The following is a 25831-nucleotide window of genomic DNA, read 5'->3' as shown; positions in this document are numbered from 1 at the left end:
CTTCTTATCGAATTTGAATGTTTCAACAACACGTGGCATTATACCCTAGTTATTTATTCAAGGGCCCCTCCGCAAAATTACACAACTGCATTAAATACATTTTTGATTACCGTGCATTATTTTACAAGTGATCAACAGAGAAAGGAGAAAGGAAAAGGAGCACGGAGAGAACAAAAGCACAGTTCATAATCAAGCTTTGCGTAAGTGCTTTTGCTCAGCTTTTATACCTACTAACAAGATAATTATGTATCCCCTTTGACAAATGAATGCCCGCTAAAATGACTCCAATCATATTCCTCCTGAGCTTTTTCAGGTCCAGACCATGAATAAAAACCTTGAATAAGAACTTGATTATCTTATTACGAGCCATTTCCTCCATCTGGATAACAAATGCAAATAGAAGGTTAGAGTTTTAAAACAAAACTTTGGGTTTTCTTTTTTTTTGCAATCAGCCCTAGTAAAACCGAAGGTTATGACCATAAAACAATTGCAGGAGAGTTCACTGGCCGCAAGGTGATTTAACGGATTACCCCGGTGAGCCGTCAGCGTTTTACTCACTGCATGTGAACTCCACAAACGGCCATTTACGGAGTTTATTGCCCTCTCCCTCGTAGCTCGTTGTACTCATCATCTTCGGTCATTATTGCCCTCTCGTGTGATCACATGCAGAGGAAGGAGGTGGCTAGAGGCTTTGACTATATAAAAAGGTAGATCGGCCCCCCGGTCCCGGTACCTCGCAACCTCTCTCCGCTTGCCTCAGCATCTCTTCTCTCTCAGCTCTCCGAAAAAACAACCGACACCACCAGAAAATGGCCTTCTCCGGAAAATGGGAACTTGAGTCCCAGGAGGGATATGATGCATTCTGCAAGTTGGTTGGTAAGAATAAAAGCAGCAGATTCTTTCTCGGGATTTATTCTTTGTCTCTCGATGAGCTCACGTTTCTCCTTACCTACGCTGCTTAGGTATTCCCGACGACATCATGCAGAAGGGACGCGACTTCAAGACGGTCACGGAGGTCGTCCAGAACGGGAACGACTTCACCTGGACGCAGCACTACCCTTCCAACGCCAAGGTCACAAACAACTTTACCATTGGCAAGGAGTGCGACATGCAGACCATCGGAGGAAAGAACTTCAAGGTAGGAAAAGGGCATTTCCGGAATATTGTACAGACGTAGGAAAGACGATGTTCTCTTCTATGCCTGACGAGACGTCTACTGATGTCTGAATGCGATTGGAAGGTGTATGGTGTTGATCAAGTGGACCAAAGGGTTAAGGGCAATGACTTGCCAACCCTTAGCCTTAAAGGTTGACGATTCCTATCCAGTGTTTGAACAGTTGTCTCACCAACCACCGTCGTCCTCTCTGTGTTTCCAGGCCACCGTGAACATGGAAGGAGGCAAGCTGACCGTGAGCTTCCCCAACTACCACCAAGTCAATGAGGTCAGCGGGGACAAGCTCATCGAGGTAAACACACTCCCTCAGGCTTTTAACGTGGAGAGAGTCATGCAATGACAGCCATTATTACACCCGGATCCCCGCAGGGACCATTAGAGTCGTCAAATGTTATACGGGGCTGCGGCTTGGGAAGCGGTTCAAGCTGACGAGAAAACCAAGACGTGTGGCAACGCCGCCAAATGCAACCTTAACAAGCAATTTAGTCTCGCTGAGAGCTGTTGATGGGAAACAGCTCTCTTTTTACACTACTTGTTTTCATGCAATGATGGTATTAAGTGAACTTGAGAAGGGGATACTGCAGAAATTCATATTATAATTACTGCGATAACTGCAATAAATTATGGGTATTTTCTTTGCGCCGCTTATTTTGATGGGATTTATTGCAATTTACCAATCAGCTGTTGGAGCATGATGCCTTCTTCTCTGTCTTGCAGACCTCCACCGCTGGCACTGTGGTCCTGAAGAGAATCAGCAAGAAGATCTGAACACCGATTGACTGTTAACATTTTGTACAGCTGAAATGGAGAGCTCAAAGCTGTCAAAACGAGCAATAAATTAAGAGTCATACCAACATGAACCTCTGCTTGGGTGTGTGATTTCAAAAAACGCATCATTTTCACAACAAAACGCATTTGCCAGAACTTTTGTAACACTACAAGAACTAACTTATGAGTTGGGAAAAAATATATATATTATAAAGAACAGGTAATAATGTCAGAGTGAGAGTGTTTTCTTTATTTTATTCTTAGGAACAGATCCATCTCAGAAATAAAAACTCAACAAACAGTTAAGCTTAGAATATAATGTACTTATGCAATGTAAGTGTAAAAGTTTCTTAATTCTCATGTAACACCCTACACATCACGTGATTATATACGAGTTGTGTTAAAAAACAATCATGTAGTCCTTAGTTAACTTAATGACCACTAAAACAGACGCTATATAGAACTTACGCTTCCTGATGCCATCATGGCTACAACACGATTAACCAATCAGAATGAATGAGATTCCTGGACTTCTGATTCAGCCTCAACAAACATAATCTAAAAAACTGCATTAAAATATTGAATTTGTTCACTTTTTCCTGACTGAATCTAGTCTTTATTACCTTCTATCGTGATAATCAAGGTAGTTCATTTTCTCATGGGATTAAAGCGAGGCGCTGTGGAAAAAAATGCAGACTCGTTCCAAAATAAAACATATAAAAATAATTGTGTGTGAGGGTAGAGGGCAAAAATGAAGTCTAAAATGTAAAAATCATTTATAAGTCGGTGAAGTTTTCTGGAAAATTACATTTTCTTCTTGACTACACAGTCCATACTCACTGTGGGTTTCAGAGTGAAGATGTAATCACTAATATATTAAATTTAAATAAATTGATACAAATATGGCTATTAAAATGGGCTGCACAGTGGCGCAGTTGGTAGAGCTGTTGCCTTGCAGCAAGAAGGTTCTGGGTTCGATTCCCAACCTGGGGTCTTTCTGCATGGAGTTTGCATGTTCTCCCTGTGTATGCGTGGGTTTTCTCCGGGTACTCCGGTTTCCTCCCACAGTCCAAAAACATGACTGTCAGGTTAATTGGTCTCTCCAAATTGCCCCTAGGTGTGAGTGTGTGTGTGCATGGTTGTGTGTCCTGTGTGTCTCTGTGTTGTCCTGTGACAGACTGGCGACCTGTCCAGGGTGACCCCGCCTCTCACCCGAAACGTTGGCTGGAGATGGGCACCAGCACCCCTCCCGACCCCACTGAGGGAAAAAGGGTGCAAGAAAATGGATGGATGGCTATTAAATGAAACAAACTGGATAGTCAGATGTGCAGATAACTCTCCATGTACATATCCTTAAAGCAGACTATGAGTAGACTTCAGAACGTCATGTTAAATTGTATCTGCTCAAAACATGCACAAACTACATGAGACTATTTAATGAACTGTAAGACCTGCTGGCTTAAAAACTTCCTCCTACAGAGAAATTATTACAGTTACAGATGCACGGGCCTGTTTTTCAAAAGGTGTTATTGATTACTGCCGAATAAATTTTTTTTTTTTTTTTTTTTAAGTCGTTTTCGGCCAAAAGGATAAGATCAACAAGAAGCCCCATGTTCCTGCTCCCATTTCCTAACAGATTAAACATTTGTTTGGATCTTTTTCCACAAACTTGTGCTTCCTGTCAGTGATTACCGCTGCGTGAACGCAGCCGTGTTCACCACAGGCCACACTCCCACCTGCTGATCGCATCATACAGTCTTTGCTGGTTCACTCCGAGCTGGTAACAAACCCGATGTCTGTCATCTGGGTAGCTACATAACAAAAGTTAGATTTTTTTTTTCATCTAATTGAAACCAGTTCTGACTTCTGCCCATTCTTTAATATCTTTTAAACTCTTTTCCAAGACTTTGTTCTGTCATCTCCTCTTATGCCCTTTCTTCTCCTTTCCCCCCCCAACACCCCCAGCCCACAACACACCCGCTTTTTGTCTTTCTCTACATCTACCCTCTTCCTCGGTGGCTCCCAGCCAAGCAAACAATCAGTTAATTAACCAGCTCAGTCCCAGGATCATTGTAGCAGCTCTCAGAGGAGCGCTGCGAAGGCCCTCACGTCTCTAAATTTACAGCTTCATTAAGTGGTCTGGAGTAAAGGAGAAATCTTTTGGAATAAAATTGCCAGATTGAAACCTGCGAGTGTTTGTGTGTATGTGTGTGCGTGCGTGTGTGTGTGTGTGCGTGTGTGTGTGTGTGTGTGCGTGTGTTGGCCTTGACTCCGGAGCTGGTGACTCAATTGCTCCCTAATGAAAACAAAATCTCTGTTTTTTTTGCCTCTGAGGTGGCGATTGTTTTGGTGTAATAATGAGCCGTCCTCTCTTGCCGGCACAGACGCAATCAAGATCCCACACTCCTCCGAAATTAGGGTTGGAAAGGCAACGAGCAAGGTGTCATTTGAGCGTGTTTGTGTAGCCTGCCGCTGGTGCAATCACGCCGCAATATCACTTCCTTTGTCCTCGCAGACAAACAGGCCTAATTGGCTATTTCCGAGGCTACCGCTTCTGATTGGCCGTGCTGCCTCTTTCTGATTGGCCTCCGTCTCTGCGAGCACAAGTGGGAGAAAATGGCTTGTTAACGTCTCCGGATTGGGTTTTCCCGTGCTGCATTTCTGATACTAAATATCGGGAGCACTTGGGAGCCGGAGCCTCGGCGGCAACCTGGATGAATTCCGGACAGGAAACCGCTTGGGTTTTGTGACAGCAACCAATTTCTTTCAGAGAAAAATATATATATTCAATGCAAACCTATTAAAAGGGAACAAAAATAATGAATAGAAACAAAGTGCACATTAGACTTCAACAGGAAATCCATCCATCCATCCATCCATCCATCCATCCATCCATCCATCCATCCATCTGCCAACTTTCTCCTTGCAGAGTTTCAGGAAGCTGATGATTATCATCAGTGGGCTAGAGGCATTGACTACTAGTAGCCCACACACACAAACACAGGACAAATAACCATGCCCACACACTCTCACTCCATAGAGCAATTTAGAATATCTTAATAACGTAGCACGCAATAGCTTTGGTTGGTGGGAGGAAGCTGCAGAAACGGGAGAGGACCTAAAAAAAAAGGTGGTAAAGTTGAAAACTAAAATCAGAAGGCTGAGGAGAGATTTGAACCTGACTGGGACAACAGCGCTAACGGCCAATTAGGGCCAATTCTGACGTAAAACTGTGGAGTTCTGAAGAGAAGAGCAGAAGTAAGAAAGTCAAGGGCACCGATCATTTTCCTCAACTGGCTGAATCTGCAAATACCGAACAGCGAGTAGTTAATTTACAAAAGATTTCAATAGATCTTTTTTTGTGTGTGTGTGGTGGCAACCCTTTTTATTTATTTTTTTATTTTATTTATTTTTTTGTCTGTGTACATTGTGGAATTGCAATGGTTTGGTCAGATAGAAGCGAAACTCGATGTTGTCAGAGAGTTTCTTTAATTGGCTGAAAAACTTGACAGACTAGGAAAAAAACAAATTTTTCTCTAACGGGAGCTGAATTTACACAGATGTAATTTCGCCTTTGAACACAGTCATTCAAAACAGAACATCACACCGTGCGTTACACTTACTGAAACCCGACATAAAAGTATTGAAATTTTTACAAAATTACACCTAAAAAGGAAAATCCTGAAGGAGACAAAAGGTATAGACACAATTAACTTTGTTGTTGTTGGGTTTTCTCTAATTGTGCTTTACGCCTAAAGGACGACAGAAACGAGGACGAGGTTGACACGAGAAGGAAAAAAAAACCCAGTAACGGCGAGAGAAAGTAAGTGCTCAGAGGGATGATAATGAAAGGGTGACATACCACAGTGTGATTGGCATTAATAACCTGGAATTACCTGAAACAACAATGGGAGCACTGGCAATTTGCTTAAATCACTTCTGTCTTGGTGAAGAGCAGTTACTCCTATTGAATGCAGAAAACCAAGCAGAAGCGCATTAGTGCTGAGGAACATGCATGTGGGTCAGCGTGCTTCAGACGAACTGCTAGCGTGATTGTGTCGTAAAGCTCCAAAGACCACAGCCCTTTGACGCGACAAAAAAACAGTACTAGAATCCATGATTTCTGCCAAAAAATGTTGGGAATGCAACAAAAACTAGCTGATTCTTAGTGGAATTGTCATAAAGCAGGGTCTGTCTAATATTTAGGATAGCCTGAAAAAAGCAATCGCTCCACCAAGCCAATCAGATGTGTTACATTTTGTTTAAATTCCCGTCCAGCAACTAGGGAGTCTCTGGGGAGGAATAGAGGAAGCTCTCCTCTATTTGCGAGGTCTCAAAGGTCTTGTCAACATCCTAACAGCGGCGATGAAGCAGATCCGAGGCAGAAATGTTAGTCCTTAAATCTCTTGTGAGAAGCCTCGGCGTTCTCGATCTCGCAAGAATTAATGACGTGCTCTTTTGAGTGAAAATCTGCCGATGTTACGATGGACCGGCGACCTGTACAGGGTTCACCCCGCCTCTCGGTCAAAGACTACAGGAGATGAGCTTCAGCGGCCGCCCATCTCTCTAGTTAGAGAATAAATGGAAAGAGATTTATGTTATCTTCCCGGATGCAACTCAGCAACGCCAGCTCTCACCAGATTTTTTTTGATTTTTCTGTCTCTACCAGAACACATCGTTCTTCAAATAAGGAAAATGGCCACTTTGTTCACTTTTGAAGAACAAAAGTGAAGAACTTTTGAAGAACAAAAATCCTAGCTGTACACATTTGAATGTGTACAGCTAGGATTACATACCAATTATCAGACGAAAGCTCTTTTATCTGAGGAACGAGACCAGGTTCCAGATCAATAAATTGTTTTCTTCTACCATAGTTCAACAGAATAATCTAAGTTTTGCCCACGTTTTACTTAAATAGCAACATCCTCATAATTTTTTTAACGTCATCATAAATGCGTCTCCTATCATCTGTGTTTACTGACTCATCCCAAATCAATCTGCTCTCTGTCAAAATTGCGTCAGAAGCCAAATACGTGAAAGCCTACAGACTGGTGCAGAGGTCTGCCGTACGGAGGAGTGGAGACAGAGCTCCATAGATGACTGAAGGCCTCCTACTCACACTCGCGCTTTTCTATAGCCGAATAATGTAAGATGCGAGGCTGAACGGCATTCTCGTGGCAGTGACCTCGAATTGACTGAGCACTTATTTTTATCCTTTGAAAAAGTACAAACGCACTGTGTTTGGTGTTATTATTGATGATTGAAGGAACGTCTGATTTTCATTGCAATTGTATTCTCAATACAACAGGAAATTATTCAGGTATGCCAGGCTGTGTTAAAAAACAAAAATGAATCTGAATCATGGACAACAAGCAGAATGTTAAGGTGTAAACTCTGAGGAAAACTATTTCAGCGTTCAGATGGGATCTGCTCAGTTCACCCATTTGCCATTTTGACACTGAGGTGCTTCCTAGCTACTGATCGTGGCATTTTTAAATGATTAAGTCTTCAATTGTCTGATGAAACTTGATCCCTGATATCAGGGATTTGCACAGGTAAACACTAGGTGGTGCCAGAGCACTTGCCCCTTCTTTTCTGGAGAAAAAAGTGCCCTTTTGAAATAATAATTTTTGTTTTGATTTCTGTTGTTGTTTTCTTAAATTGTATTGTGTGTGGCTCAAAGTAACATTTCTAAATCTAAAAACCTACATTACCATTGTCCCACATTTTTGTAATTTTGCCCAACATGACAACCATTCGGCTTAAATGACCACTACAGAAATCTATAATAATATTGTCATTTTGTTGATACTAAGAATTTTGTGAAATTGTATTTGTTTCGTGTGTGTTGTGGTGTTGCTAGATTGAACAGTGGAAATAAGCAGATATCAGACGTAGATCGGCTTCATTTACTCGCTTTACTTCTCTTTGTTCTCTCTTCTTCTTCACGTACAGCATCTTTTTAACATGCACAGTCAGAGCTCCCCCTGGTGTCCTTTTCATGCAATGTCACAACATAGAGTGTATGCAAACTGACAGTGAGATTAAGACAAGATAAAGAGGGAGCAATCTGAAATCTTCCATTAGTTCTAAGGTGGTCTATTTTTGAGCTTGAGCACCAGACCCCCAAAATTTCTGTGCACGCCACTGTCTGATTTTTTTCTCTTTTTAAAATTATTTTATTTACTATTATTTATTACTATTGTTACACTATTGTAAATTATAAATTTGTCATTACAGAATTATCAACAAGTCCTTTCAAAACAACATGTAAACATGCTAGCATTAGTTGTGTAATAATAAAAGAACATTTTAACAGGGTTGTGTATACTTTTAAGAGCTACTTTAGGGAAGTGAGAATGAAGGAACATATTAGGTTGTGATATAAATATGTTCATGTTCAGGACTTCCTTAAAATTTATGAAAAAGTGACGCACCCTTTTATTTAAATCCAGTAACCCATCACTGTCAATAATGTATGTTTCTCTTTAAGGAATGTAGAAAGTGGATTTTTACGAGGGGAATGGGTGCTGGTTAGTTTTCTTTGAATTGCCCATTTCAGAAGCATTATTAATCGGCGACGTTTAAATAGCCACTTAAGGAGACCCCAGTGCGATCCTGCATGTCAATAATGCCAAGCAGTAAACAAGCCATTCATCCGTCCCTTCATCTATAAAGCCTCGCTCCTCGTGCCCTGTAGCCCAGGACAGGGCCTCTCCTCGGGGGACAGTAGCCAGCTTTGTTTCCGTATCATGCCTCACATTCCCCAGACCTGCCCTGGTTCCCTTACATCGCCACTCTGTGGGCAAGGAGCCCGACCGGCCTTCCAGTCAAGAAACCAGCTTCCATCCATGCATCCAGTCAGCCATCCATTCATCCATTCATACACCGAGCGGCTGACTCCATGTACCCCCCTCTGGCCTAGAACAAGGCCTCTCTCTGGGGGACAGTAGTCCGCTTTGTTCCCCCTCCTCATGCCTTACATTCCCTAGACCTGCCCTGGGTCCCCCCTCCAGGCACAGGCCAGTAGGAGGGGCAGGGGTCTCTGCTCGCCCCCGTTTCCCCCTTTCTTTTTCCTATATTATTACTCTCTCAGACTCCACAACCGTCATAGCATCTTTGATTTTTTTTTTCTGTAAAGGCTTTTCTCTCTGGCCACTGATGTCCTTCTCTTTTTTTGTCACGATAGTCTATGATCCTGTGTTTCCCCTACATCCAGTCGCTCTGAACCACCGCTGTGGCTTAGTCGCAATATTTCTTCTTACAGGGCTGTGACCAAAATGATTACTTTAGTTATCGATTAATCTATCAGTAGTTTTTGACGATCGATCGATTAATTGAATAAAAAAAATGGGCATATTTTGCTGCTTTTTCACTTAAACCTTTTTTATACAGTATTAGAAACATAAAAATTTTGCAAATACACAACTCGGTTCTTTTTTAAACTAGAAAATCAACTTTTTACAGCATTCCTTTAGTATACGCCTGGTCATTTGTAGCATCTGGAGCTAAATAAGTACTTCTAACATCAAAATGCAAAATGTGAAAAGCTCAGTCATTTCTACTCGACTTAACATTAAAACAGCATAGGGCCAATCTGTGGACTATTCTTTTGGATTGACTGGTTAATTGAGAGCAAATGGTGATTAATAGAAGATTTTTTTTCACAAAATTTGTACTCAAGGAAGCTAAAACAAGGTCACTTGAGATTTGGGTAGAACATAGCTTAAAAGTCTTCTTTATTATTTCAACTATATATATATATATATATATATATATATATATATATATATATATATGTGTGTGTGTGTGTGTGTGCGTAAAAATGTACACATATATTGTACAGCTCTGGTTTAATTACTCCTCTGAATACGTTCTTTCAGTAATTTAATAATTAATTAATTAATTAATTATTTTTTTATTTTTTAGTAATTAGTGATTAATCAATTACTAGATTAGTTGATGAGTATTTCGATAATCGATTCATCGCGATTAATCATTTCTTTTATAAATTATTTTTTCAAATTATCTAGCCTAATCTGGCCAGTGCACGGGAAACGGTGTGTCTGTGTGTGTGTGTGTGTGTGTAACCCATCTTTGCAAATATAAAAACAGCTTTCCAAGGTGAATACACCTTCTGTGATGCAACCCGACCCCTGAGCTGATCCAGGATCAGCACCATCCACCGGGCTTACCTCTTTTCAGCCACTCGCTTGAACACAAAACACAGTGTTAAAAAAAAAGAAGACGAAACCCTGATCCAGCGCCAGGGGCTGTCTCTACCTACAGCCCACTCCTTTTCAGCCAGAAGAAGGGTGGAAGCGTAGGCCATAATTAAAGATGGCGGCCACGCTGTCGCACAATGGCTCAACACACAGAGCTGGCTTTTATTGCATGTATTTTTCTCAACAGGAGAGTGGGCAGTCTACCCTCTATGAGGATTTAATTGGTTTAACAGCTGGAGAGGAAAAAGCAGGAGGAGGAGATGCAAGGAGGGAGGAGAAATGAGGGGACCGCTGATGGGGAGGGGGGGAAGTAGATCCAGCAGTGGCAAGAAAACAAAGACAAGAAGAAAAGTGAGTCACTGGGATTTAAAATCTGCTGTGTTTGATGTTGACAAATTTAGCAGCGGGCAGACTGACTTTACATGGCATGCTGGAGAGGGGAGGTTAATAATTTGTAGCCGTGTGACTCCATTTACACACTGCGTTCACAAGCATTCAAAAATCTGGCTGGGAGAGAGGGTGGCAATTGCCTAAGAGAACAAAAAAATAAAAAAAAGAGAGAAAGGCAGGCGTGGGCGATCTGGCAGGTAATATTTACCCTGCAGAATTATAGACATTTTTATAGAAAGATGAAAATGAGAGGTGGTCCACCGTGCGTTCTCCACCTCCCTCACACGGTTTCACCATCAGCTGTGTTGAGTTGTCACTGGTTTCGTATTTCTGATGTCTTTGTCCTGCCTTTGCTAAGAAAACCAAAAGCAGAGCAGAGCCTTGAGGCTGGGTCGAGGCCGCGAGGGCCCTCTGGAGGATTTGCATTTGGGGCCGGGGCCCTAACCTCGAAGGTAAAGGCTGGTTCATGTTACCACACAGATGACAGACAAGAGGGAAATGTTGGCTTTTTAAAATCATATCTATTTATTTGGGATAATATCAAGCAGAAAGAAAGTATGCTTAAGAGACTGAAGATCTCTTCAAAAAATCTTCAAACTTTGAAACAAAAAGAGGGGTTGGAAAGCAGAGCTTCTTAAAACGGGAATCCATTTAATTATGTTGACAATGACGTGTCATCTGGAGCAGCAACAGTAACTTGGTGTAAACAGAATGAAGAGGTTGTTTCCTTGACTAAAATATATCTTTTTAAAAGGCAACACAAAGAGTGGGTGTGTGGACACTTGGTGGCAAGACAGAAAAAAGAACGGAGTGAGTGCTCTTACTTTACTCACAGATCCTGTTACTCAGGAGTGGAAGGTGAGATTTGTGGAAATAAGCAGACGGAGAAGGGTCGTGGTTCTGGTGGATGGGTCGTTTCTTATGATCTTGTCTTTGTAGAACTATTAGTTTGCCACATGTTTTCTGTTTGATTTTATCTTCGAACAATGTTTTTTACATAATGTGGGATGAAATATCCATTTTTGACACATTTTCTTGCTCAAAAATGGACAAATTTAGTCCCCCCCGGCCCCCATCTGCCCGTTACCGGCGCAGGAGTTTGGGTGGAGGCAGCAATGTTAAGTAGCCATGTGAATCAGCCATGTGTTTGGAGAGATACACTGTAAACAACCCATATTCAAGCACAGTTTGCCATTTTAAAACACTGGAAACTGCTATTTGAAGGATGGGAAAGTTTTGTCAGAACTTTGACTGGTATACTTTCTGGAAAAAAAAAATCAACATTTTCTCTGAAATTTGTGGGTTTTATTTTTCCTTTTCCTCTCACAGCTTCTTCTTGAATCTCTCACTGTTACTTTTACTAAATTTTCCCGCTGTGGAAAATAAAGAATATTTCTATTCTATCTCTTAAATCCCTGGGCGGGGCGCTGGTTTGATAGGCCTCCAAGCTACCTTAAAGCCTATTGAACTGGAGACTTTACCATCAGTGCTGATGTCCTGGGTTATTTTATGCATTAATGCTCAAGGTCAGTGCTAATATACAACATTGCCACTCTGGCAATTCTTGGCTGAATTCTCAGTTCGCTCTCTTTCACTTTTCTTTCTGTATTTTCACCTTGAGCCGCACGCCTGAACGCAACTGATGTAGTCATTTACATTCCCCTTTAAAAGTCTCAAGTCTGTACTTAGCCTACACACGAGTGAGATGCATTACACACTTTAGGTCCCTATCAAATGGAGGCTTCGGTTTCAGCGTGGGAGGATGCGTGGAGGAACGGACGGTAAACGCGTGTAACAAGTTGAAGGGAAGGACCTCCCACCGCGGCACTGCAGAGACAGAGAGGCTTATTTCACACTTCATTTCATACTCATACGTCCAACAAAAGCACTTAATATAGTCCAAATGTGGGCAAACGCCAAACAAGCACGTCGCGTTGTAAACACCGTAGACGGCTGAGCGCGAAGACGGATGCCTACCCTGCTTGTGGATGTAAAGTAATGTGGAAGATGGAGGAGCCCAGTGGAGAACGAGTGGTGCTTTAAACTGGAAATATGCGCCCCGATCCTTTCAAGTAATGTGTTTGTTTATTTTTTAGAGTTTTGGGCTTTAGTGGAGTTTTGAAAGAACATTTTTGCAAAAGAGGAAGCTCAACACTGCGAAAGCACTAAACTTTGCCAAGTACTTTTGGTTCAGTTTCTAGTGCAAATATCTCAGTGCACTTGAAATGAGACGAAACTTTTAAGAAAGATATAGGGAGCTTGTTTTAAGTCAATACGTTCTTAATATTGATGAAAAAAAAACCTAGTTCCACTGGCAGATTATTTCACTTATAACTTGAGGAAAATGTCTTACTATTTGTGAAAAAATTTGCCAAAGGAACTTTGGCAGATTTTACCATCAGTGCTGATGGTAAAATACTGATTTTTTCATCAAGGAATTACTGACTTAAAACAAGCTTTTATGTCCAGCTGGAAAGTCACATGTAAGTTAGTTTTCTCTCATTTCTAGTGTACCAAGATATTTGCACAGGAAACTGGACCAAAAATACTTAGTAAGACTTTGTGTTTTTGCAGTGAAAGCACTCTCAAAGAAAATAGAGCACAACATATGGACCGTCTATTCTCTGAAAATGAAGCGTGATTGAACGGTGTAGTAGAGTTTTCGTGGTTCGGCCTAAAACGCCGTTCTCCTTTCTTTGAACTCCCGGCCAGCACAGGAGGAGCTCATATCTGACCTCAAGAAAGGGCAGCGTGGGATCAACCGCGAAACAGTGAGAGGAATCCAAAGCGACGGAGCCTCCTTCACAGCAAATGCTGGAGGCCTCTTAGGTGACAGATTCCCCCTCTGTGCTAGAAATCCCAGAGGCAGGAGGACGGCCAGTAAGTTCCAGAGCGCCTGCGGTATAGGCAACTTTCACCCAGAACTAATTAAGACTGAATCCTGCAGAGCTATCATGGCTGACAAGCCCTCGAGGTCACGTCCTTTTGGGCTGGCACAGCGGGGCGCCGGTGCTCTCTGTCAAGCCGTAAAATCATCCACAGGGTTTTGTTTTTAGCTTTATTTGTTTTAAGCCGGTTTTCTTCAAGTATTTAGTTCTATTAATGTTCTAATCAACTCTGATTGCAAAAAATAAAAATAAAAAATACAGCACATCCCCATGGCATGATGCAACCTCCACCATACTTCACTCTGGAAACTTGGCTTACATTGCTATTTTCCTTCCACTTCACAATTATTCACTACTAGTTATAATGCAACCACATAAAAAAGTGATTAAAAAAAAAAACTCCAAGGAGTACAAAATACTTTTTCCAACCGCTGTGATATTACAGCGTGACACCTCTTGGATGTATCGAGCCGATCCTTTCAAAGACAATCTGACCAACGAGGGGGAGAAAGAAAAAAAAAAGAAAGAAAGATGTGTGTTCAAATCTAATTCATATCGTGTCAGCCAGAAGGGATGAGGTGTCATTTCCCCATAAACATAATTCAATGATGTGAACGGAGGTCAGGAAATGCAACAGCGTGGTGCTGAACACGTTTGACTGAGACTAGCAAATGTTGAGTGAATCAATTCTCTGGCTGGAAGAATCGATGTGAGCTGACACGTTGCAGTTTTCGTGCCATTTTATATTTGGAATGGCATTAAAATGAAGCTTTAAATCATTATCATTATTCTATCGCGCGCACACACACACACTTACACACACGTGCACATAATTAGTGCAAAGAAAAAGTTGTAGATTTATATTTGTTGTACTTATTTTATTGTGTAAAAAAAAGTGTGAAGTTTGTGTAGTTACACAAATAATAAGTAAATAAATGAAAACCGATGACGCGGCTATGAATTCTCAATATTCACACGAATCAACTGTTGCGTATAGGTGGTCGATCTGCCTGCCTTGCAACAAAAGGTCCATTTGTAAATTAATATAGTTGCTGAAAGTTGTTGAAAATCTAAAATTCAGTGTCTCAGAAAGCTAGAATATTATGTAAGATCAAGAAAAAAGAAATACTACGGCCTGCTAAAATGCGACGCTACTCCATTTTTGTTTGTATTTTGTTGAACTCGTGTCTTCTGAGATTTTCATGTCGTTTTCCTTCAGTAGTTGTTGCAGCACCACCACATGCGAGGAGGTGAACAGGGTTTTTCAATAAGCTGAAACAGTAACAAATGTTGCATTTCTGGTCCCCAGGCGAACCGAGTATAGGTTCGACCATACTATCACTATGAAAACACCCCAAGATTTAATAGTCTATTCTGAAGGAACCTAGTTTGACAGATTCTCCACTGCATTAACAAATTGACTGTGCATCTGCATGCAGGAGCTTAAAGCAATGACTGTTTTTTTTCTTGTGAAAAGGAAACGTCAGAAATATTTTAGGTGTTACTTGTCCTGGGAAAAAAAAAAAAATCAGGCTCCAAAAGAAGAACATTTCAGTCTTTTCTTCTACTTATAAATCTGGCCATAAGGCAGACGTTTTGTGTCTATAACTGGAGTCACATCACATTGTTGGGGGGAAAAGAAAAAAATCTTTCAACCCTGTCACTTTCAGTCCTTCGGTGCTAATCTGCCGAATTTATCTTCTGTCGCTGAACTGTTTATTGGCAGTTCAATCAATACACACACATTTTGCTTGATCATGCAAATAAGACGACCAGAAACAACACCCGCAGGCATGCAAAACAAGCCAGACACACACAAACACACAGACGCACGCACACAGGGACACGGCCGCACTAACAACTGTCGCACATGCAGCGTCTTCAGCTCACACAAGCCATTTGGCTGAAATGGTGGCTGATGAGGCCACACGGCGATGGGGTGTGAAATAATGTCCTGACAGACACACTCGCGTGCGGGCACTGTTCAAATCATCCACACACACACACACACACACAGATACACACTCCAATCAGGATGCAATGAGCCCATGCAGAGAACAAAATGGGCAGAAAAAAGACCGGGGAAAGCGAGGGGGAGTTGGAAGCAGACAGAAAAACAGAGAAGACTTTGGCTTTCAACTCTTAGTCCCAACAACACATTCTGTATCTCTAAATTTTAAGACAAATCTATCAATTTTATCAATTTCTACCCATGATTCTTTAAACAAAAGGATTGCAAACGTAATATTTCTGTCAGAAAAAGAGTTTGGATTGCATGCAGTCTTCCTATAGGTTGATTGATACACTTGGTAACAACAATGCACTGGAGACACAATAATTGTGCTGGTAATCATGTTAATAATTTTCACTTATTCTTCAACAACTTGAAGCTTGAAACAAATATATATATATATCTTTAACATCCACTGACTAAACTGGGTGAAGTAATTCAACAAGAATTCATTTGTAAGTTATTTAAACCACAAAAGCTAAAGCTGACATACGTTGTTTAAATTCACATTCTACTAAAGTACCACTAACTTTTAGCTTTAGTACATTTTTTAAAGGTCTAGAAACACCATCTCAACTTTTCAGCACAGTTGAGATGGTGGCTCGTGGGACCACAGCACCAGGGGGCGATAAAGTGCTGGTTTTTCACAACAATTTTATTGGAAGAGACAAAGAAGAGTACAGAAAAAACTTCTCTCAAAAACATTAGTGTAGCTTATATCCTTGCTATCCCTGACAGTTTGATACTGTAAACTGTAAATTTCTCCTTACTGTATTTCTTTAAAACAAACTTTTTTGACCCCGAGCTTCCTTCATTTGCCCTGTTTTGGATGTTGAATCTCTGAATGAGTTCATTCTCGTCACCTGCCTTACAACCAACGGGATCGCTAAAATCTGGGCTGGCACTCATTGAGACCACTGGCCTAGTGGAGGGCGGGATCAGATGATGATATTTATGTCACGTTAGCTTTTGTGGACAGGTTAGAAGACTGGGAAGACTGAATTAGGAACAGAGTTTGACGGGACTTTAAAGTGGAACAATCTCGCAGCGCCAAAGTGGTCACAATGTAATATTTATAGTGTTATACTTGTATGAGTTACTTAAATAGACCACTTAATAGGAAACAAATAACACCTGGTGGCATCACCAGGAGCCATGTATTTAGCTCCTTTTCAAGCCATATGCTGATCCATATGCTGGTTGTTTTAGACGCTCGATGCCACTGTGTACGGCAGTTTCCGCTTCCCTCACCATTGTGATCACAATGTGTTGTAGTAACATGAGCTCTGTCCTCGTCCATCTTTGTTTGGCTCGATTCTGGTGGTAGCCATAAACATTTTTACAAATTGTAAAAATGCTCTTGTTGTAAGTTCTGTTGAAAACCAACACACATCTTACCGTATAGGATGTTCCTCCTTTAACGTCAAGTTCCCCGTCCCCGTACCCTACGTCACCCTACAAATAAAACCCAAAGTTTTCAAACAAAAACTCCGCTGTCGAGCAAAAAAAAGCATAAAGTCAATCAAAATCTGCTTTATTTTTTCTCATCCCTTGCATGCACAGTTTTGCAAATCTACTCGGCGATCTCTTCTTCGTTACCATCCTTTCATTCAGCTCCTCATCCTCCTACATTCCCCAGTTTGTTTTCCAGGCCTTTTTCTTGGTAGATGTCCCACCAGGAGCTGGGCCTTTACAAAGACCTGATGCCAAAGAAGTAAAGGAGAAGGAGCTGCGAAAAGAGAGACGGGGAGAGGGAGAAAGAGAGAGGACAGCTAAGAGAAAACAGAGGGTGAGAGGTCACTTAAGAAAAGAAAGCGAGCAGAGAGGAAAGCCGTAAAGACGGCAGAGAATGGAGGTGGAGAGAGAGAAAGAGCGAGGGGAAGACCGAGGACATTGAGAAAAGGAGGCAAATAAAAGCGAGAGACAGTGTGTGGCAAAAGCGGTGGAACAAGAAAAAGGAGGAGAGAGAATAATGGGGACCAGACAAAGATGAGAAGAAGAAGAAGAGCAGAGCTGGAAAAGGAGCCTGGGAGAGAAGGAGGGATAAGGATTTGAGACAAAGAGGCATCCAGCTGAGTAGAAAGGTGGAGAAGAGATAGATTTGATGAAAGGAAATCAAGCTTTTGAATAAAAGAGGCGAGGGAGGGAGCGGGCCGGTTGCCTGGAGCCTGTGAGCGAGTGTATTGTAAGGGATGGAGGGTCATAAGTAGCTGCTAAAAGGCTTGTGCCACCTCCACTGGAGGAGGAGCCCTTCAGAAAACATCTCATCAGCTGAATGTCTCGGTGCGTGCTCTGCGTGTGTGTGCGTGTGTGTGTGTGTGTGCTGTTTGGAGAGGAAGTGTTTTCAGGATCAAACATCGGGCTCAGAAGTTCCTCTCTGGTTGAGAGATTGCACATTTTCAGCCAAACGCGTTAACAGAGACACACACAAACCGTCTGGACGGTATGCCCGCATGTTGACACTTCGACCCCAATCGTCAAACAGCCGACAGCAGTATCAGGCCGACGAAGTGCTCCGCTCCAATCCAATCCGGCCCCTGGCACGGCACTCGCTGCATTTGCATCCACTTAGGGAACCATATTAAAGCGGGCTTTCGACAGTAACTCGATTTCTAAAAATGCGAGGCGAAAGTGAGACCTGCCGTTCCAGGACTGACTGGGGGACCAAAAGAAAACTTTAGTAAGATGAAAAGTTTGGTATTCTGTACAAAAACAAGAACAAAAAAAGAGTAATAAATAAAGGTCATAATGTGTGAGATAATCTGACACCCTGCTGTTATGTACCCATAAAGAGTTGTTGAGAACTGCCCCTCATGCTCCTAAGGTATTTGTTAAGTCGGCTGTTTGGCGTTATTTCCACTGGACGGCAGTAGAGAGTTAACGTCAGAAATCAGAGGAAAGTTCACGGCGATGGTGGGGGCAAATCTTCATAGCACACATTCTCACTTCAGAACATAAAATAGAGGTAGTGCAGACAACGGGGTGATCTGTGAAACCATCGCAACTATATGTGGGATTGCTGCGTTTGGATACACATCTGCAATCTCCCTGATGAAACACTTAAGAGATGCGCAAAAAGAACTGATTTGCAGCTCCCAGAACGTTGTCCCTTTGTAAAGCGTTGAGTTTGTTGCTTCTCTTGAGGTGTTGGGTTCTTCCATTCAAATGTCTCCACCACTATTGGTGGGCATTTATCGCATCATATTTCATTTATTGGGAAAGTATTGTGAGAAGAATTTTGGTTTACAGTTGTCATGATCCATACATCCATCCATCCATTTTCTTTTGCTTATCCGGGGTCGGGTCGCGGGGGCAGCAGCTTCAGAAGGGAGGCCCAGACTTCTCTCTCCCCAGCCACTTCTTCCAGCTCCTCCGAGGGAGCCCCAAGGCGTTCCCAGACCAGCTGAGAGACATAGTCCCTCCAGCGTGTCCTGGGTCTTCCCCGGGGCCTCCTCCCGGTGGGACGTGCCCGGAACACCTCACCAGGGAGGCGTCCAGGAGGCATCCTTACCAGATGCCCGAGCCATCTCAACTGGCTCCTCTCGACGTTGAGAAGCAAAGGCTCTACTCTGAGTCCCTCCCGGATGACCGAGCTTCTCACCCTATCTCTAAGGGAGAGCCCAGCCACCCTGCGGAGGAAACCCATTTCGGCCGGTTGTATCCATGATCTCGTTCTTTCGGTCATGACCCAACGCTCATGACCATAGATGAGGGTGGGAACGTAGATCGACCGGTAAATCGAGAGCTTCGCTTTTTGACTCAGCTCTCTTTTCACCACAACGGACCGGTACAGCGCCCGTTTCACAGCAGATGCTGCCCCAATCCGCCTGTCAATCTCCCGCTCCCTTCTTCCCTCATTTGTGAACAAGATCCCCAGATACTTAAACTCCTCCACTTGAGGCAGGACGACCCCCTTGACCCGGAGAAGGTGCTCTACCCTTTTCCGGCCCAAGACCATGGCTTCGGATTTGGAGGCACTGAGCCTCATCCTGGCCGCTTCATACTTGGCCGCGAACCACTCCAGCGAGAGCTGCAGATCACGATCTGATGAAGTCAACAGGACCACATCATCCGCAAAAAGCAGAGATGCGATCGTAAGGCCACCAAAACGCATCCCCTCAACACCTCGGCTGTGCCTAGAAATTCTGACCATGAAAGTAATGAACAGAATCGGTGACAAAGGACAGCCTTGGCAAAGTCCAACTCTCACTGGAAACGAGCCCGACTTACTGCCGGCAATGCGGACCAGACTCCGACACCGGTCATACAGGGACTTGACAGCCCGTATCAAAGGGCCCGGTACCCCGTACTCCCGGAGAACCCCCCACCACGCCCCCCTAGGGACACGGTCGAACGCCTTCTCCAAGTCTACAAAACACATGTAGACTGGTTGGGCAAACTCCCTTGCACCCTCCAGGACCCTGCTGAGGGTGTAGAGCTGGTCCAGTGTTCCATGACCAGGACGAAAACCACACTGCTCTTCCTGAATCCGAGGTTCGACTATCTGACGGACCCTCCTCCCCAGAACCCCTGAATAGACCTTACCAGGGGGGCTTAAGAGTGTGACCCCACTGTAATTGGAGCACACCCTCCGGACCACCACCCCAGTCTGCCAATCCAGGGTAACTGCCCCCGATGTCCATGCGATATTGCAGAGTCGCGTAAGCCAACACAACCCTACAACATCCAGAGCCTTAAGGAACTCCGGGCGGATCTCATCCACCCCCGGGGCCCTGCCACCCAGGAGCTTTTTAACTACCTCTGCGACCTCATCCCCAGAGATTGGAGAGCCCAACCCAGAGTCCCCAGGCTCATCTTCCTCAACAGAAGGCATGTTGGTAGGATTGAGAAGGTCTTCAAAGTATTCCGCCCACCGGCCCACAACGTCCTGAGTTGAGATCAGCAGCACACCATCCCCACTATAAACAGTGTTGGTGCTGCACTGCTTCCCCCTCCTGAGACGCCGGATGGTGGACCAGAATCGCCTCAAAACCGTGCGGAAGTCTTTCTCCATGGCCTCTCCAAACTCCTCACATGCCCGAGTTTTTGCCTCAGCGACCACCCGAGCCGCATGCCGCTTCGCCTGCCGGTACCCATCAGCCGCTTCTGGAGTCCCATAGGCCAAAAATGCCCGATAGGACTCCTTCTTCAGCTTGACAGCACCCCTCACCGAAGGTATCCACCAACGGGTTCAAGGGTTGCCGCAGCGACATGCACCAACAACCTTGCGGCCGCAGCTCCGATAAGCCACCTTGGCAATGGAGGCACGGAACATGGAGCTGTAAGATTATTATATGCATTATATATTAGTATATATTACTACATAAACCTGCACAGGATCTTCCACTTAACATAGTCCCTTCAAAACAAACTTACAACTAAGTTTTAAGCAGGAGCTTGCTTTAAGTCACTAATTCCTTACTATTGGTGAAAAAGACACATTATTTCACTTATAGCATGGGAAAAACACATTTCCTGCTCAAAAGTCACATGTAAGTTTGTTTTCTTTTATCTCTAGAGTACTAGAGATAAAAGTACTCTAGTGTAGACATCCAGTGCACTGGATGTCTACACTGGATGTGCAGACATCCAGTGCAGATGTCTGCACTGGAAACTGGACCAAAATTACTTTGTTAAGATTTTGTGTTTTTGCAGTGTGGGGAAATGCCACTCGACAAATCCAACTGTCTTTTCCACACTTTGGTGCTTCTGCTTTCACGTCTGCATCAACAACCACCTCAGGTGGTGAAGTTGACAGCTATTGATTACATTATAAACAGCTGAGAAGATCAAGTATTGCCTACTCAGCAAAAAAAAAAAAAAAAAGTAAAGTCAGATACTGCCTTTTTTCATCCATAGAGAGTCTGTGAGAATAACCGCTGGCAGTGTTCACGTTAATTCAACATCAAATCCTCTGATTTGGACCCAGACACAAAGAGCTTCGCGTGAGCAAAAGGAGAATAAATACCTCTGGAGCTGAAAACAGCCCTCTGCATTGTTGGCAACATCTCCAGTGTGGTTGACTCTAAAGCTCACTAGCACTCTTGCTAGTGATCAAACGTGGCAATGTGGAGGCAGCGCTCTCACCTGTTCCCATCCTTTTAAGTCGCCGTTTTTATCTGAGCGCCGCGTGGCTCCGGTGGACAAAAAAACTATTGTCGGGGAATAAATAGAAATGATCGCAGTTGTCACTGCGGAGAATGAAAGAAACATAGAACGAGGGACAAATAAAGAGGTTGACATTTTTTGCTCCATTGTCCCCCCACCCCTCCGCCTCAAAGTGATGAAACACAGAAGAGAAAGTGTCTATAGCAAGCATAGCATGTCGCTGAGCTGTCAGGGCCTTGGTAAGCCAGACAAAAGGTGTGTGTGTGTGTGTGTGTGTGTGTGTGTGTGTGTGTGGGGGTGTGTGTGTGTGTGTGTGTGTGTGTGTGTGTGTGTGTGTGTGTGTAAGTGTGTGTGTGTGTGTGTGTAGGTGTCAAGGCCAGCAGCACACGCTCTGTCTAACGAATGTCTTCACCTTAGTGTCTCACGTTGAGGTGAAGCTGTGTGTTTCTCGCAAGAAGTCCCATTTCTGTTTTCCTGTCACTGGAGGACCGGACGCAGGGCGAGGATGGCATGTAGACAACTTACTGCTGGGTCTGTGGATGAACCATTATATACTATTATTATTATTATTATTAGAGATTAGTTTTCATTAGTTTTGATGTTTTTGCCGCTTGGTAACCCAAATTTCTTTTCAATGATACGCGCAAAGATGATTTATTCCTTTAAAACTTTATTTTTGTTTCCTTGTGTGTTTCATAAGCTTCCTTATGGTGCTCTTCCTCTTTCCCATCTACCTTCCATCCCTCCTGGCTTTCTTTCCGTTTTATTCCAAGTGACATTGTGCTCTTATTTGTGTTTTGAGTCAACTCTGGTTAGTCATCTTTGCGTTGATCTCTGTTCGTTTATAATGCCGTCCATTTCCCATTCTTTTCTGTAATAGAGCAATATGGTATTTAATTTGTGTTAACTTTTGATTTTGCTTCATTTATATGGTTTATCGCTGAATAGCCTATACGCTGTTTTGCCTGATTTACATAGAAGACAGCAGCATTTCTTTTACATGCTTGCCCTTCTAAAGTTTGTGTTGAGCGTATTTCTGTTTAATTAGAGTAGAATCTTTTTTCTCACTGTAACAATGAAACTTGGGTGCAATTCTCCAGATAAAAACAGCGTCTCACTGAAAAAAAAAAGATTACAAATAAGTAGTTATATTGTACTTATCTCTTGATAAAAGTTATGTTCATATTTGCTCTCCACTCAGTCAGTATAGGCTACTTTGCAGACAAACAATCTGGATCTACTTAAACAAAGCCAGAAGAGAAATTCACCGAACCATTTGATGCTGTAACTGCGAACAGACCAGGTTCTATGACAGAGTGTGTGAAGATGACTGGACATATGTGTAACACACACATTTTTTTTTTTTTTATAAGACATGCTCAAAATCCATTTCTTTTCCTTAAACCTACCAGTTATGCATGAGCTCTTTTCTGGTCATACCGACAAGTCAAAGCATTTTCACTAAGGGACCACATTCACCCAGATACGATTTTAAATGTGCGCACTTTGATTTAAAATGTTGTGTTTAGCTGCCTTGCTCAACAGAATGGTGATGTGAACACACACACTGCAAAACCAAAATATTTTTGATCTAGCTTCAAGTGCAAATATCTCAGTACACTTGAAATAAAACAAAACTAACTTAAAAGTAATTTTTTTTTGTAGATATGAAGGGTTTTAATTTCTTAATATCGATTTTAAAAAGCACTATTCCCATTGGTAGTCTATTTTCCCCATGTAAGTGAAATAATCTACCAGTGAAACTAGCACCTTTTCATCAGTATTAAGGAATTATTGACTAAAAACAAGCTCCTATATCTTGCTGAAAAGTTGTTTGTGAGTTACTTTGGCGTTAATTCAAGTGTACTAATGTATTTGCACTTGAAAGTAGATAAAAAAAGTTTTAAAATTTTTTCCCTATTTTTTTTCTCCAAAAGTTTTTGGTTGCAAATGAAGAGTGGCCATTGTTCAGCACAGTTGCCCCAACTCCCTAATAAAACGCAGTAAAATACGCTGAAGTTAGCTGTGATGTTAGCCGTAGCATGACCACAAAACCTGATTGCACGTGCCCTGCTAACATTCATACTTCTTCACATTCATACTTCTCCACAAACTTCCACATATTTTTTGTCATGATTTTAGGAGACGAATTTTTAAGTGAAAAGAAAGTGATAAATCGGATAACTTTCATTGGACGTGTTGAATGAAAACAAACCCCGCAATGGCAGCGTGGTAGCTTTCCTGTGTACAGTGCGCACTTTTATTTCTGCGTCCTCCTCAGACTGACAGTATATCCCCCCTCCCCACCCACCTTATTATCTATCATTTCCAATCGGCGCCTCCTCTTCGGTGACTTACCGCTCGTCAGAAAGCCTCTCCAACCTCAAGGCTCCTCCGCAATAAGCGAAAACATGTCATTACGGAGACGCCGCGTCTTTTACGTTCCCTGTTCGCTACTTCTGCTGATGTGTCTGCGGAAGAGCTTCGGCACAGGGGTGTCTCCGGACCTCTGCAGCACTTCTCCGCGCCGAGTGATAATGAGAGGAATTTTACACAATGGACCCACTTTTCTCTTTGGAGTCAGTGGGGAGAAATAGCGAGTAGGGCGAGAAAAGGGAGAAAACAGGATGTTGGTTGAAAAGAGAGGGCTAATACATGGCAAAAAAAAAGAAAAGAAAAAAAAATAGAGAGAGAGAGAGAGGGAGACTACAAGAGCAAGAAAGAATGATTGCCTGTTGACTGAATGAGAAAGGATGCATCATTTAATAATTGTAAATCGCACAAAGATGGGGTGTAATAGGACTTTCTTTCCTCCCACTGCTGCGTTGGGTAATTCATCCCTCCCTCTCTCTATCTATCTCTTTCTGCCTCACTCTTTCACTCTGTCACCCATCAATCTTTTTCCAATTACCTGCTCTGTCTATCCACAAATCCATCATAATCATTTCCATGGAAACGGGTTGCATCCTCCACTGGCTTTGGCCTATTGTTAAATATAATTGCACACCAAACAGCAGTCTTTAGGGGGGGGACAGGGGGTTGAGTGGGGAAGCAGAGATTTGGATATTGTCCCGGCAACTAATGTCTCTCCCACATCTCCGAAGAGTCAACTTCAAAGATGATTCAGGGCTTAATTTTAAACCGTGCCGTTCATTCATCAGCCGCTTTATTGGCCATTATGTGCGGATTGGCTTCATCCTGGGCCGATGAAGCATCTTCGTGGCCCTTGAGGATGTCAATTATTTTGTAAATGGAAGATGACAACGGTTAATCCAAGCTCAGCAAAGCATAAGAACTCTTTGTATTTTTTTTTTTTTTTTTGGGCGGAGGGGAACAAACAAGGCACGGAGACCGCAGAAAAACTCTATTAGTATGGGTTTTTCCCTTCTGTTCGCAACTTGAACTCTTCCCAAATCTGTGATAAGACACTTTTGCAGAACCTTTCGCATTAAACCCACAGTGGTGTTCTGATTTTAGATAGGGAATTCTGTGTGTTAGATCAGATTTAAGGGAAATGGACTGGACAAAAAGCGCTTTTCTAATAATTTTTGACCACTCAAAGCACTTTAAACTAGAGTCACATTCACCCGTTCACACACACATTTATACGCAGATACACAGATTGGTAGGCAACGTGGGATTAAGTGCCTTTCCCAGGAGAAAAGTACAACCTTCCAATCACAAGATGACTAACAGTTGCCCAGCGAGATGGTAAACGAGATGTTACGCCATTATTCAAAACACAAGCCTCTGCTGTGTATGTGATTTCTTTTTCAGCCTCATTCACTCTGACGCACAAAATAAAATCCAGTGCAACCAATTGCCTTCAGTTATCTAATTTGTAAATACATATAATACTTCTACTTCATGTATCTTGTAGGTTTGTATGTATGCAAAGGTTCGGTGCGTGGAGATAAAATGGGAAAAGCAATTTTTTGGGAGCTGTCATTGTGGGGAAAAAAACGCTATAAAGAAATAAGTAGAACCAGATTTTATAGCCTAATTTTAACGATGGGGTTACGAAAACAAAAGCTGTTCATAATGGTTCTAATGACCTGCATTGTGTCTCTTCTCATAATGATTTTCCTTCTGATAAGCCATTATTCCACGCTTATTTGTGTTCAGTCTGCTGAAAGTGACGAAACTTTCAACTTTCGTTCATAAACCTCCATAGTTTGGTGGATCTGGAACCCGGAACTCTTGACATATGTGGCGTCACAGCGATGTTACGTCACATGTAGGCCATGGCATGTGACATCATGGCGAC

At 42.7% G+C, this 25831-nt stretch overlaps 1 protein-coding gene across 1 annotated transcript; it reads left to right on the top strand.

The window, feature by feature from the left end:
• Positions 1–707: 707 nt before the first annotated feature.
• On the top strand, positions 708–2034 carry fabp6 (fatty acid binding protein 6, ileal (gastrotropin)). Its single transcript, XM_008433020.3, has 4 exons — positions 708–876; positions 963–1138; positions 1377–1466; positions 1892–2034. The coding sequence occupies exons 1-4, from the start codon at positions 810–812 to the stop codon at positions 1940–1942; spliced, it is 384 nt and encodes a 127-aa protein (XP_008431242.1). The 5' UTR covers positions 708–809; the 3' UTR covers positions 1943–2034.
• Positions 2035–25831: the final 23797 nt, after the last annotated feature.

This window comes from Poecilia reticulata, chromosome 17 (assembly GCF_904066995.2).
Source record: "Poecilia reticulata chromosome 17, P_reticulata-male-v2, whole genome shotgun sequence".
In the NCBI taxonomy this organism is placed as follows: Eukaryota; Metazoa; Chordata; class Actinopteri; order Cyprinodontiformes; family Poeciliidae; genus Poecilia; species Poecilia reticulata.
This window is presented reverse-complemented; position numbering and strand designations above follow the sequence as displayed.

Bases quoted from the DNA above. Each gene is read 5' to 3' on its own strand.
- fabp6 (XM_008433020.3), top strand. From the start codon at position 810: ATGGCCTTCTCCGGAAAATGGGAACTTGAGTCCCAGGAGGGATATGAT. The intron at 877-962 runs GTAAGAATAAAA...TACGCTGCTTAG, and splicing joins TGCATTCTGCAAGTTGGTTG to GTATTCCCGACGACATCATG. The intron at 1,139-1,376 runs GTAGGAAAAGGG...CTGTGTTTCCAG, and splicing joins TCGGAGGAAAGAACTTCAAG to GCCACCGTGAACATGGAAGG.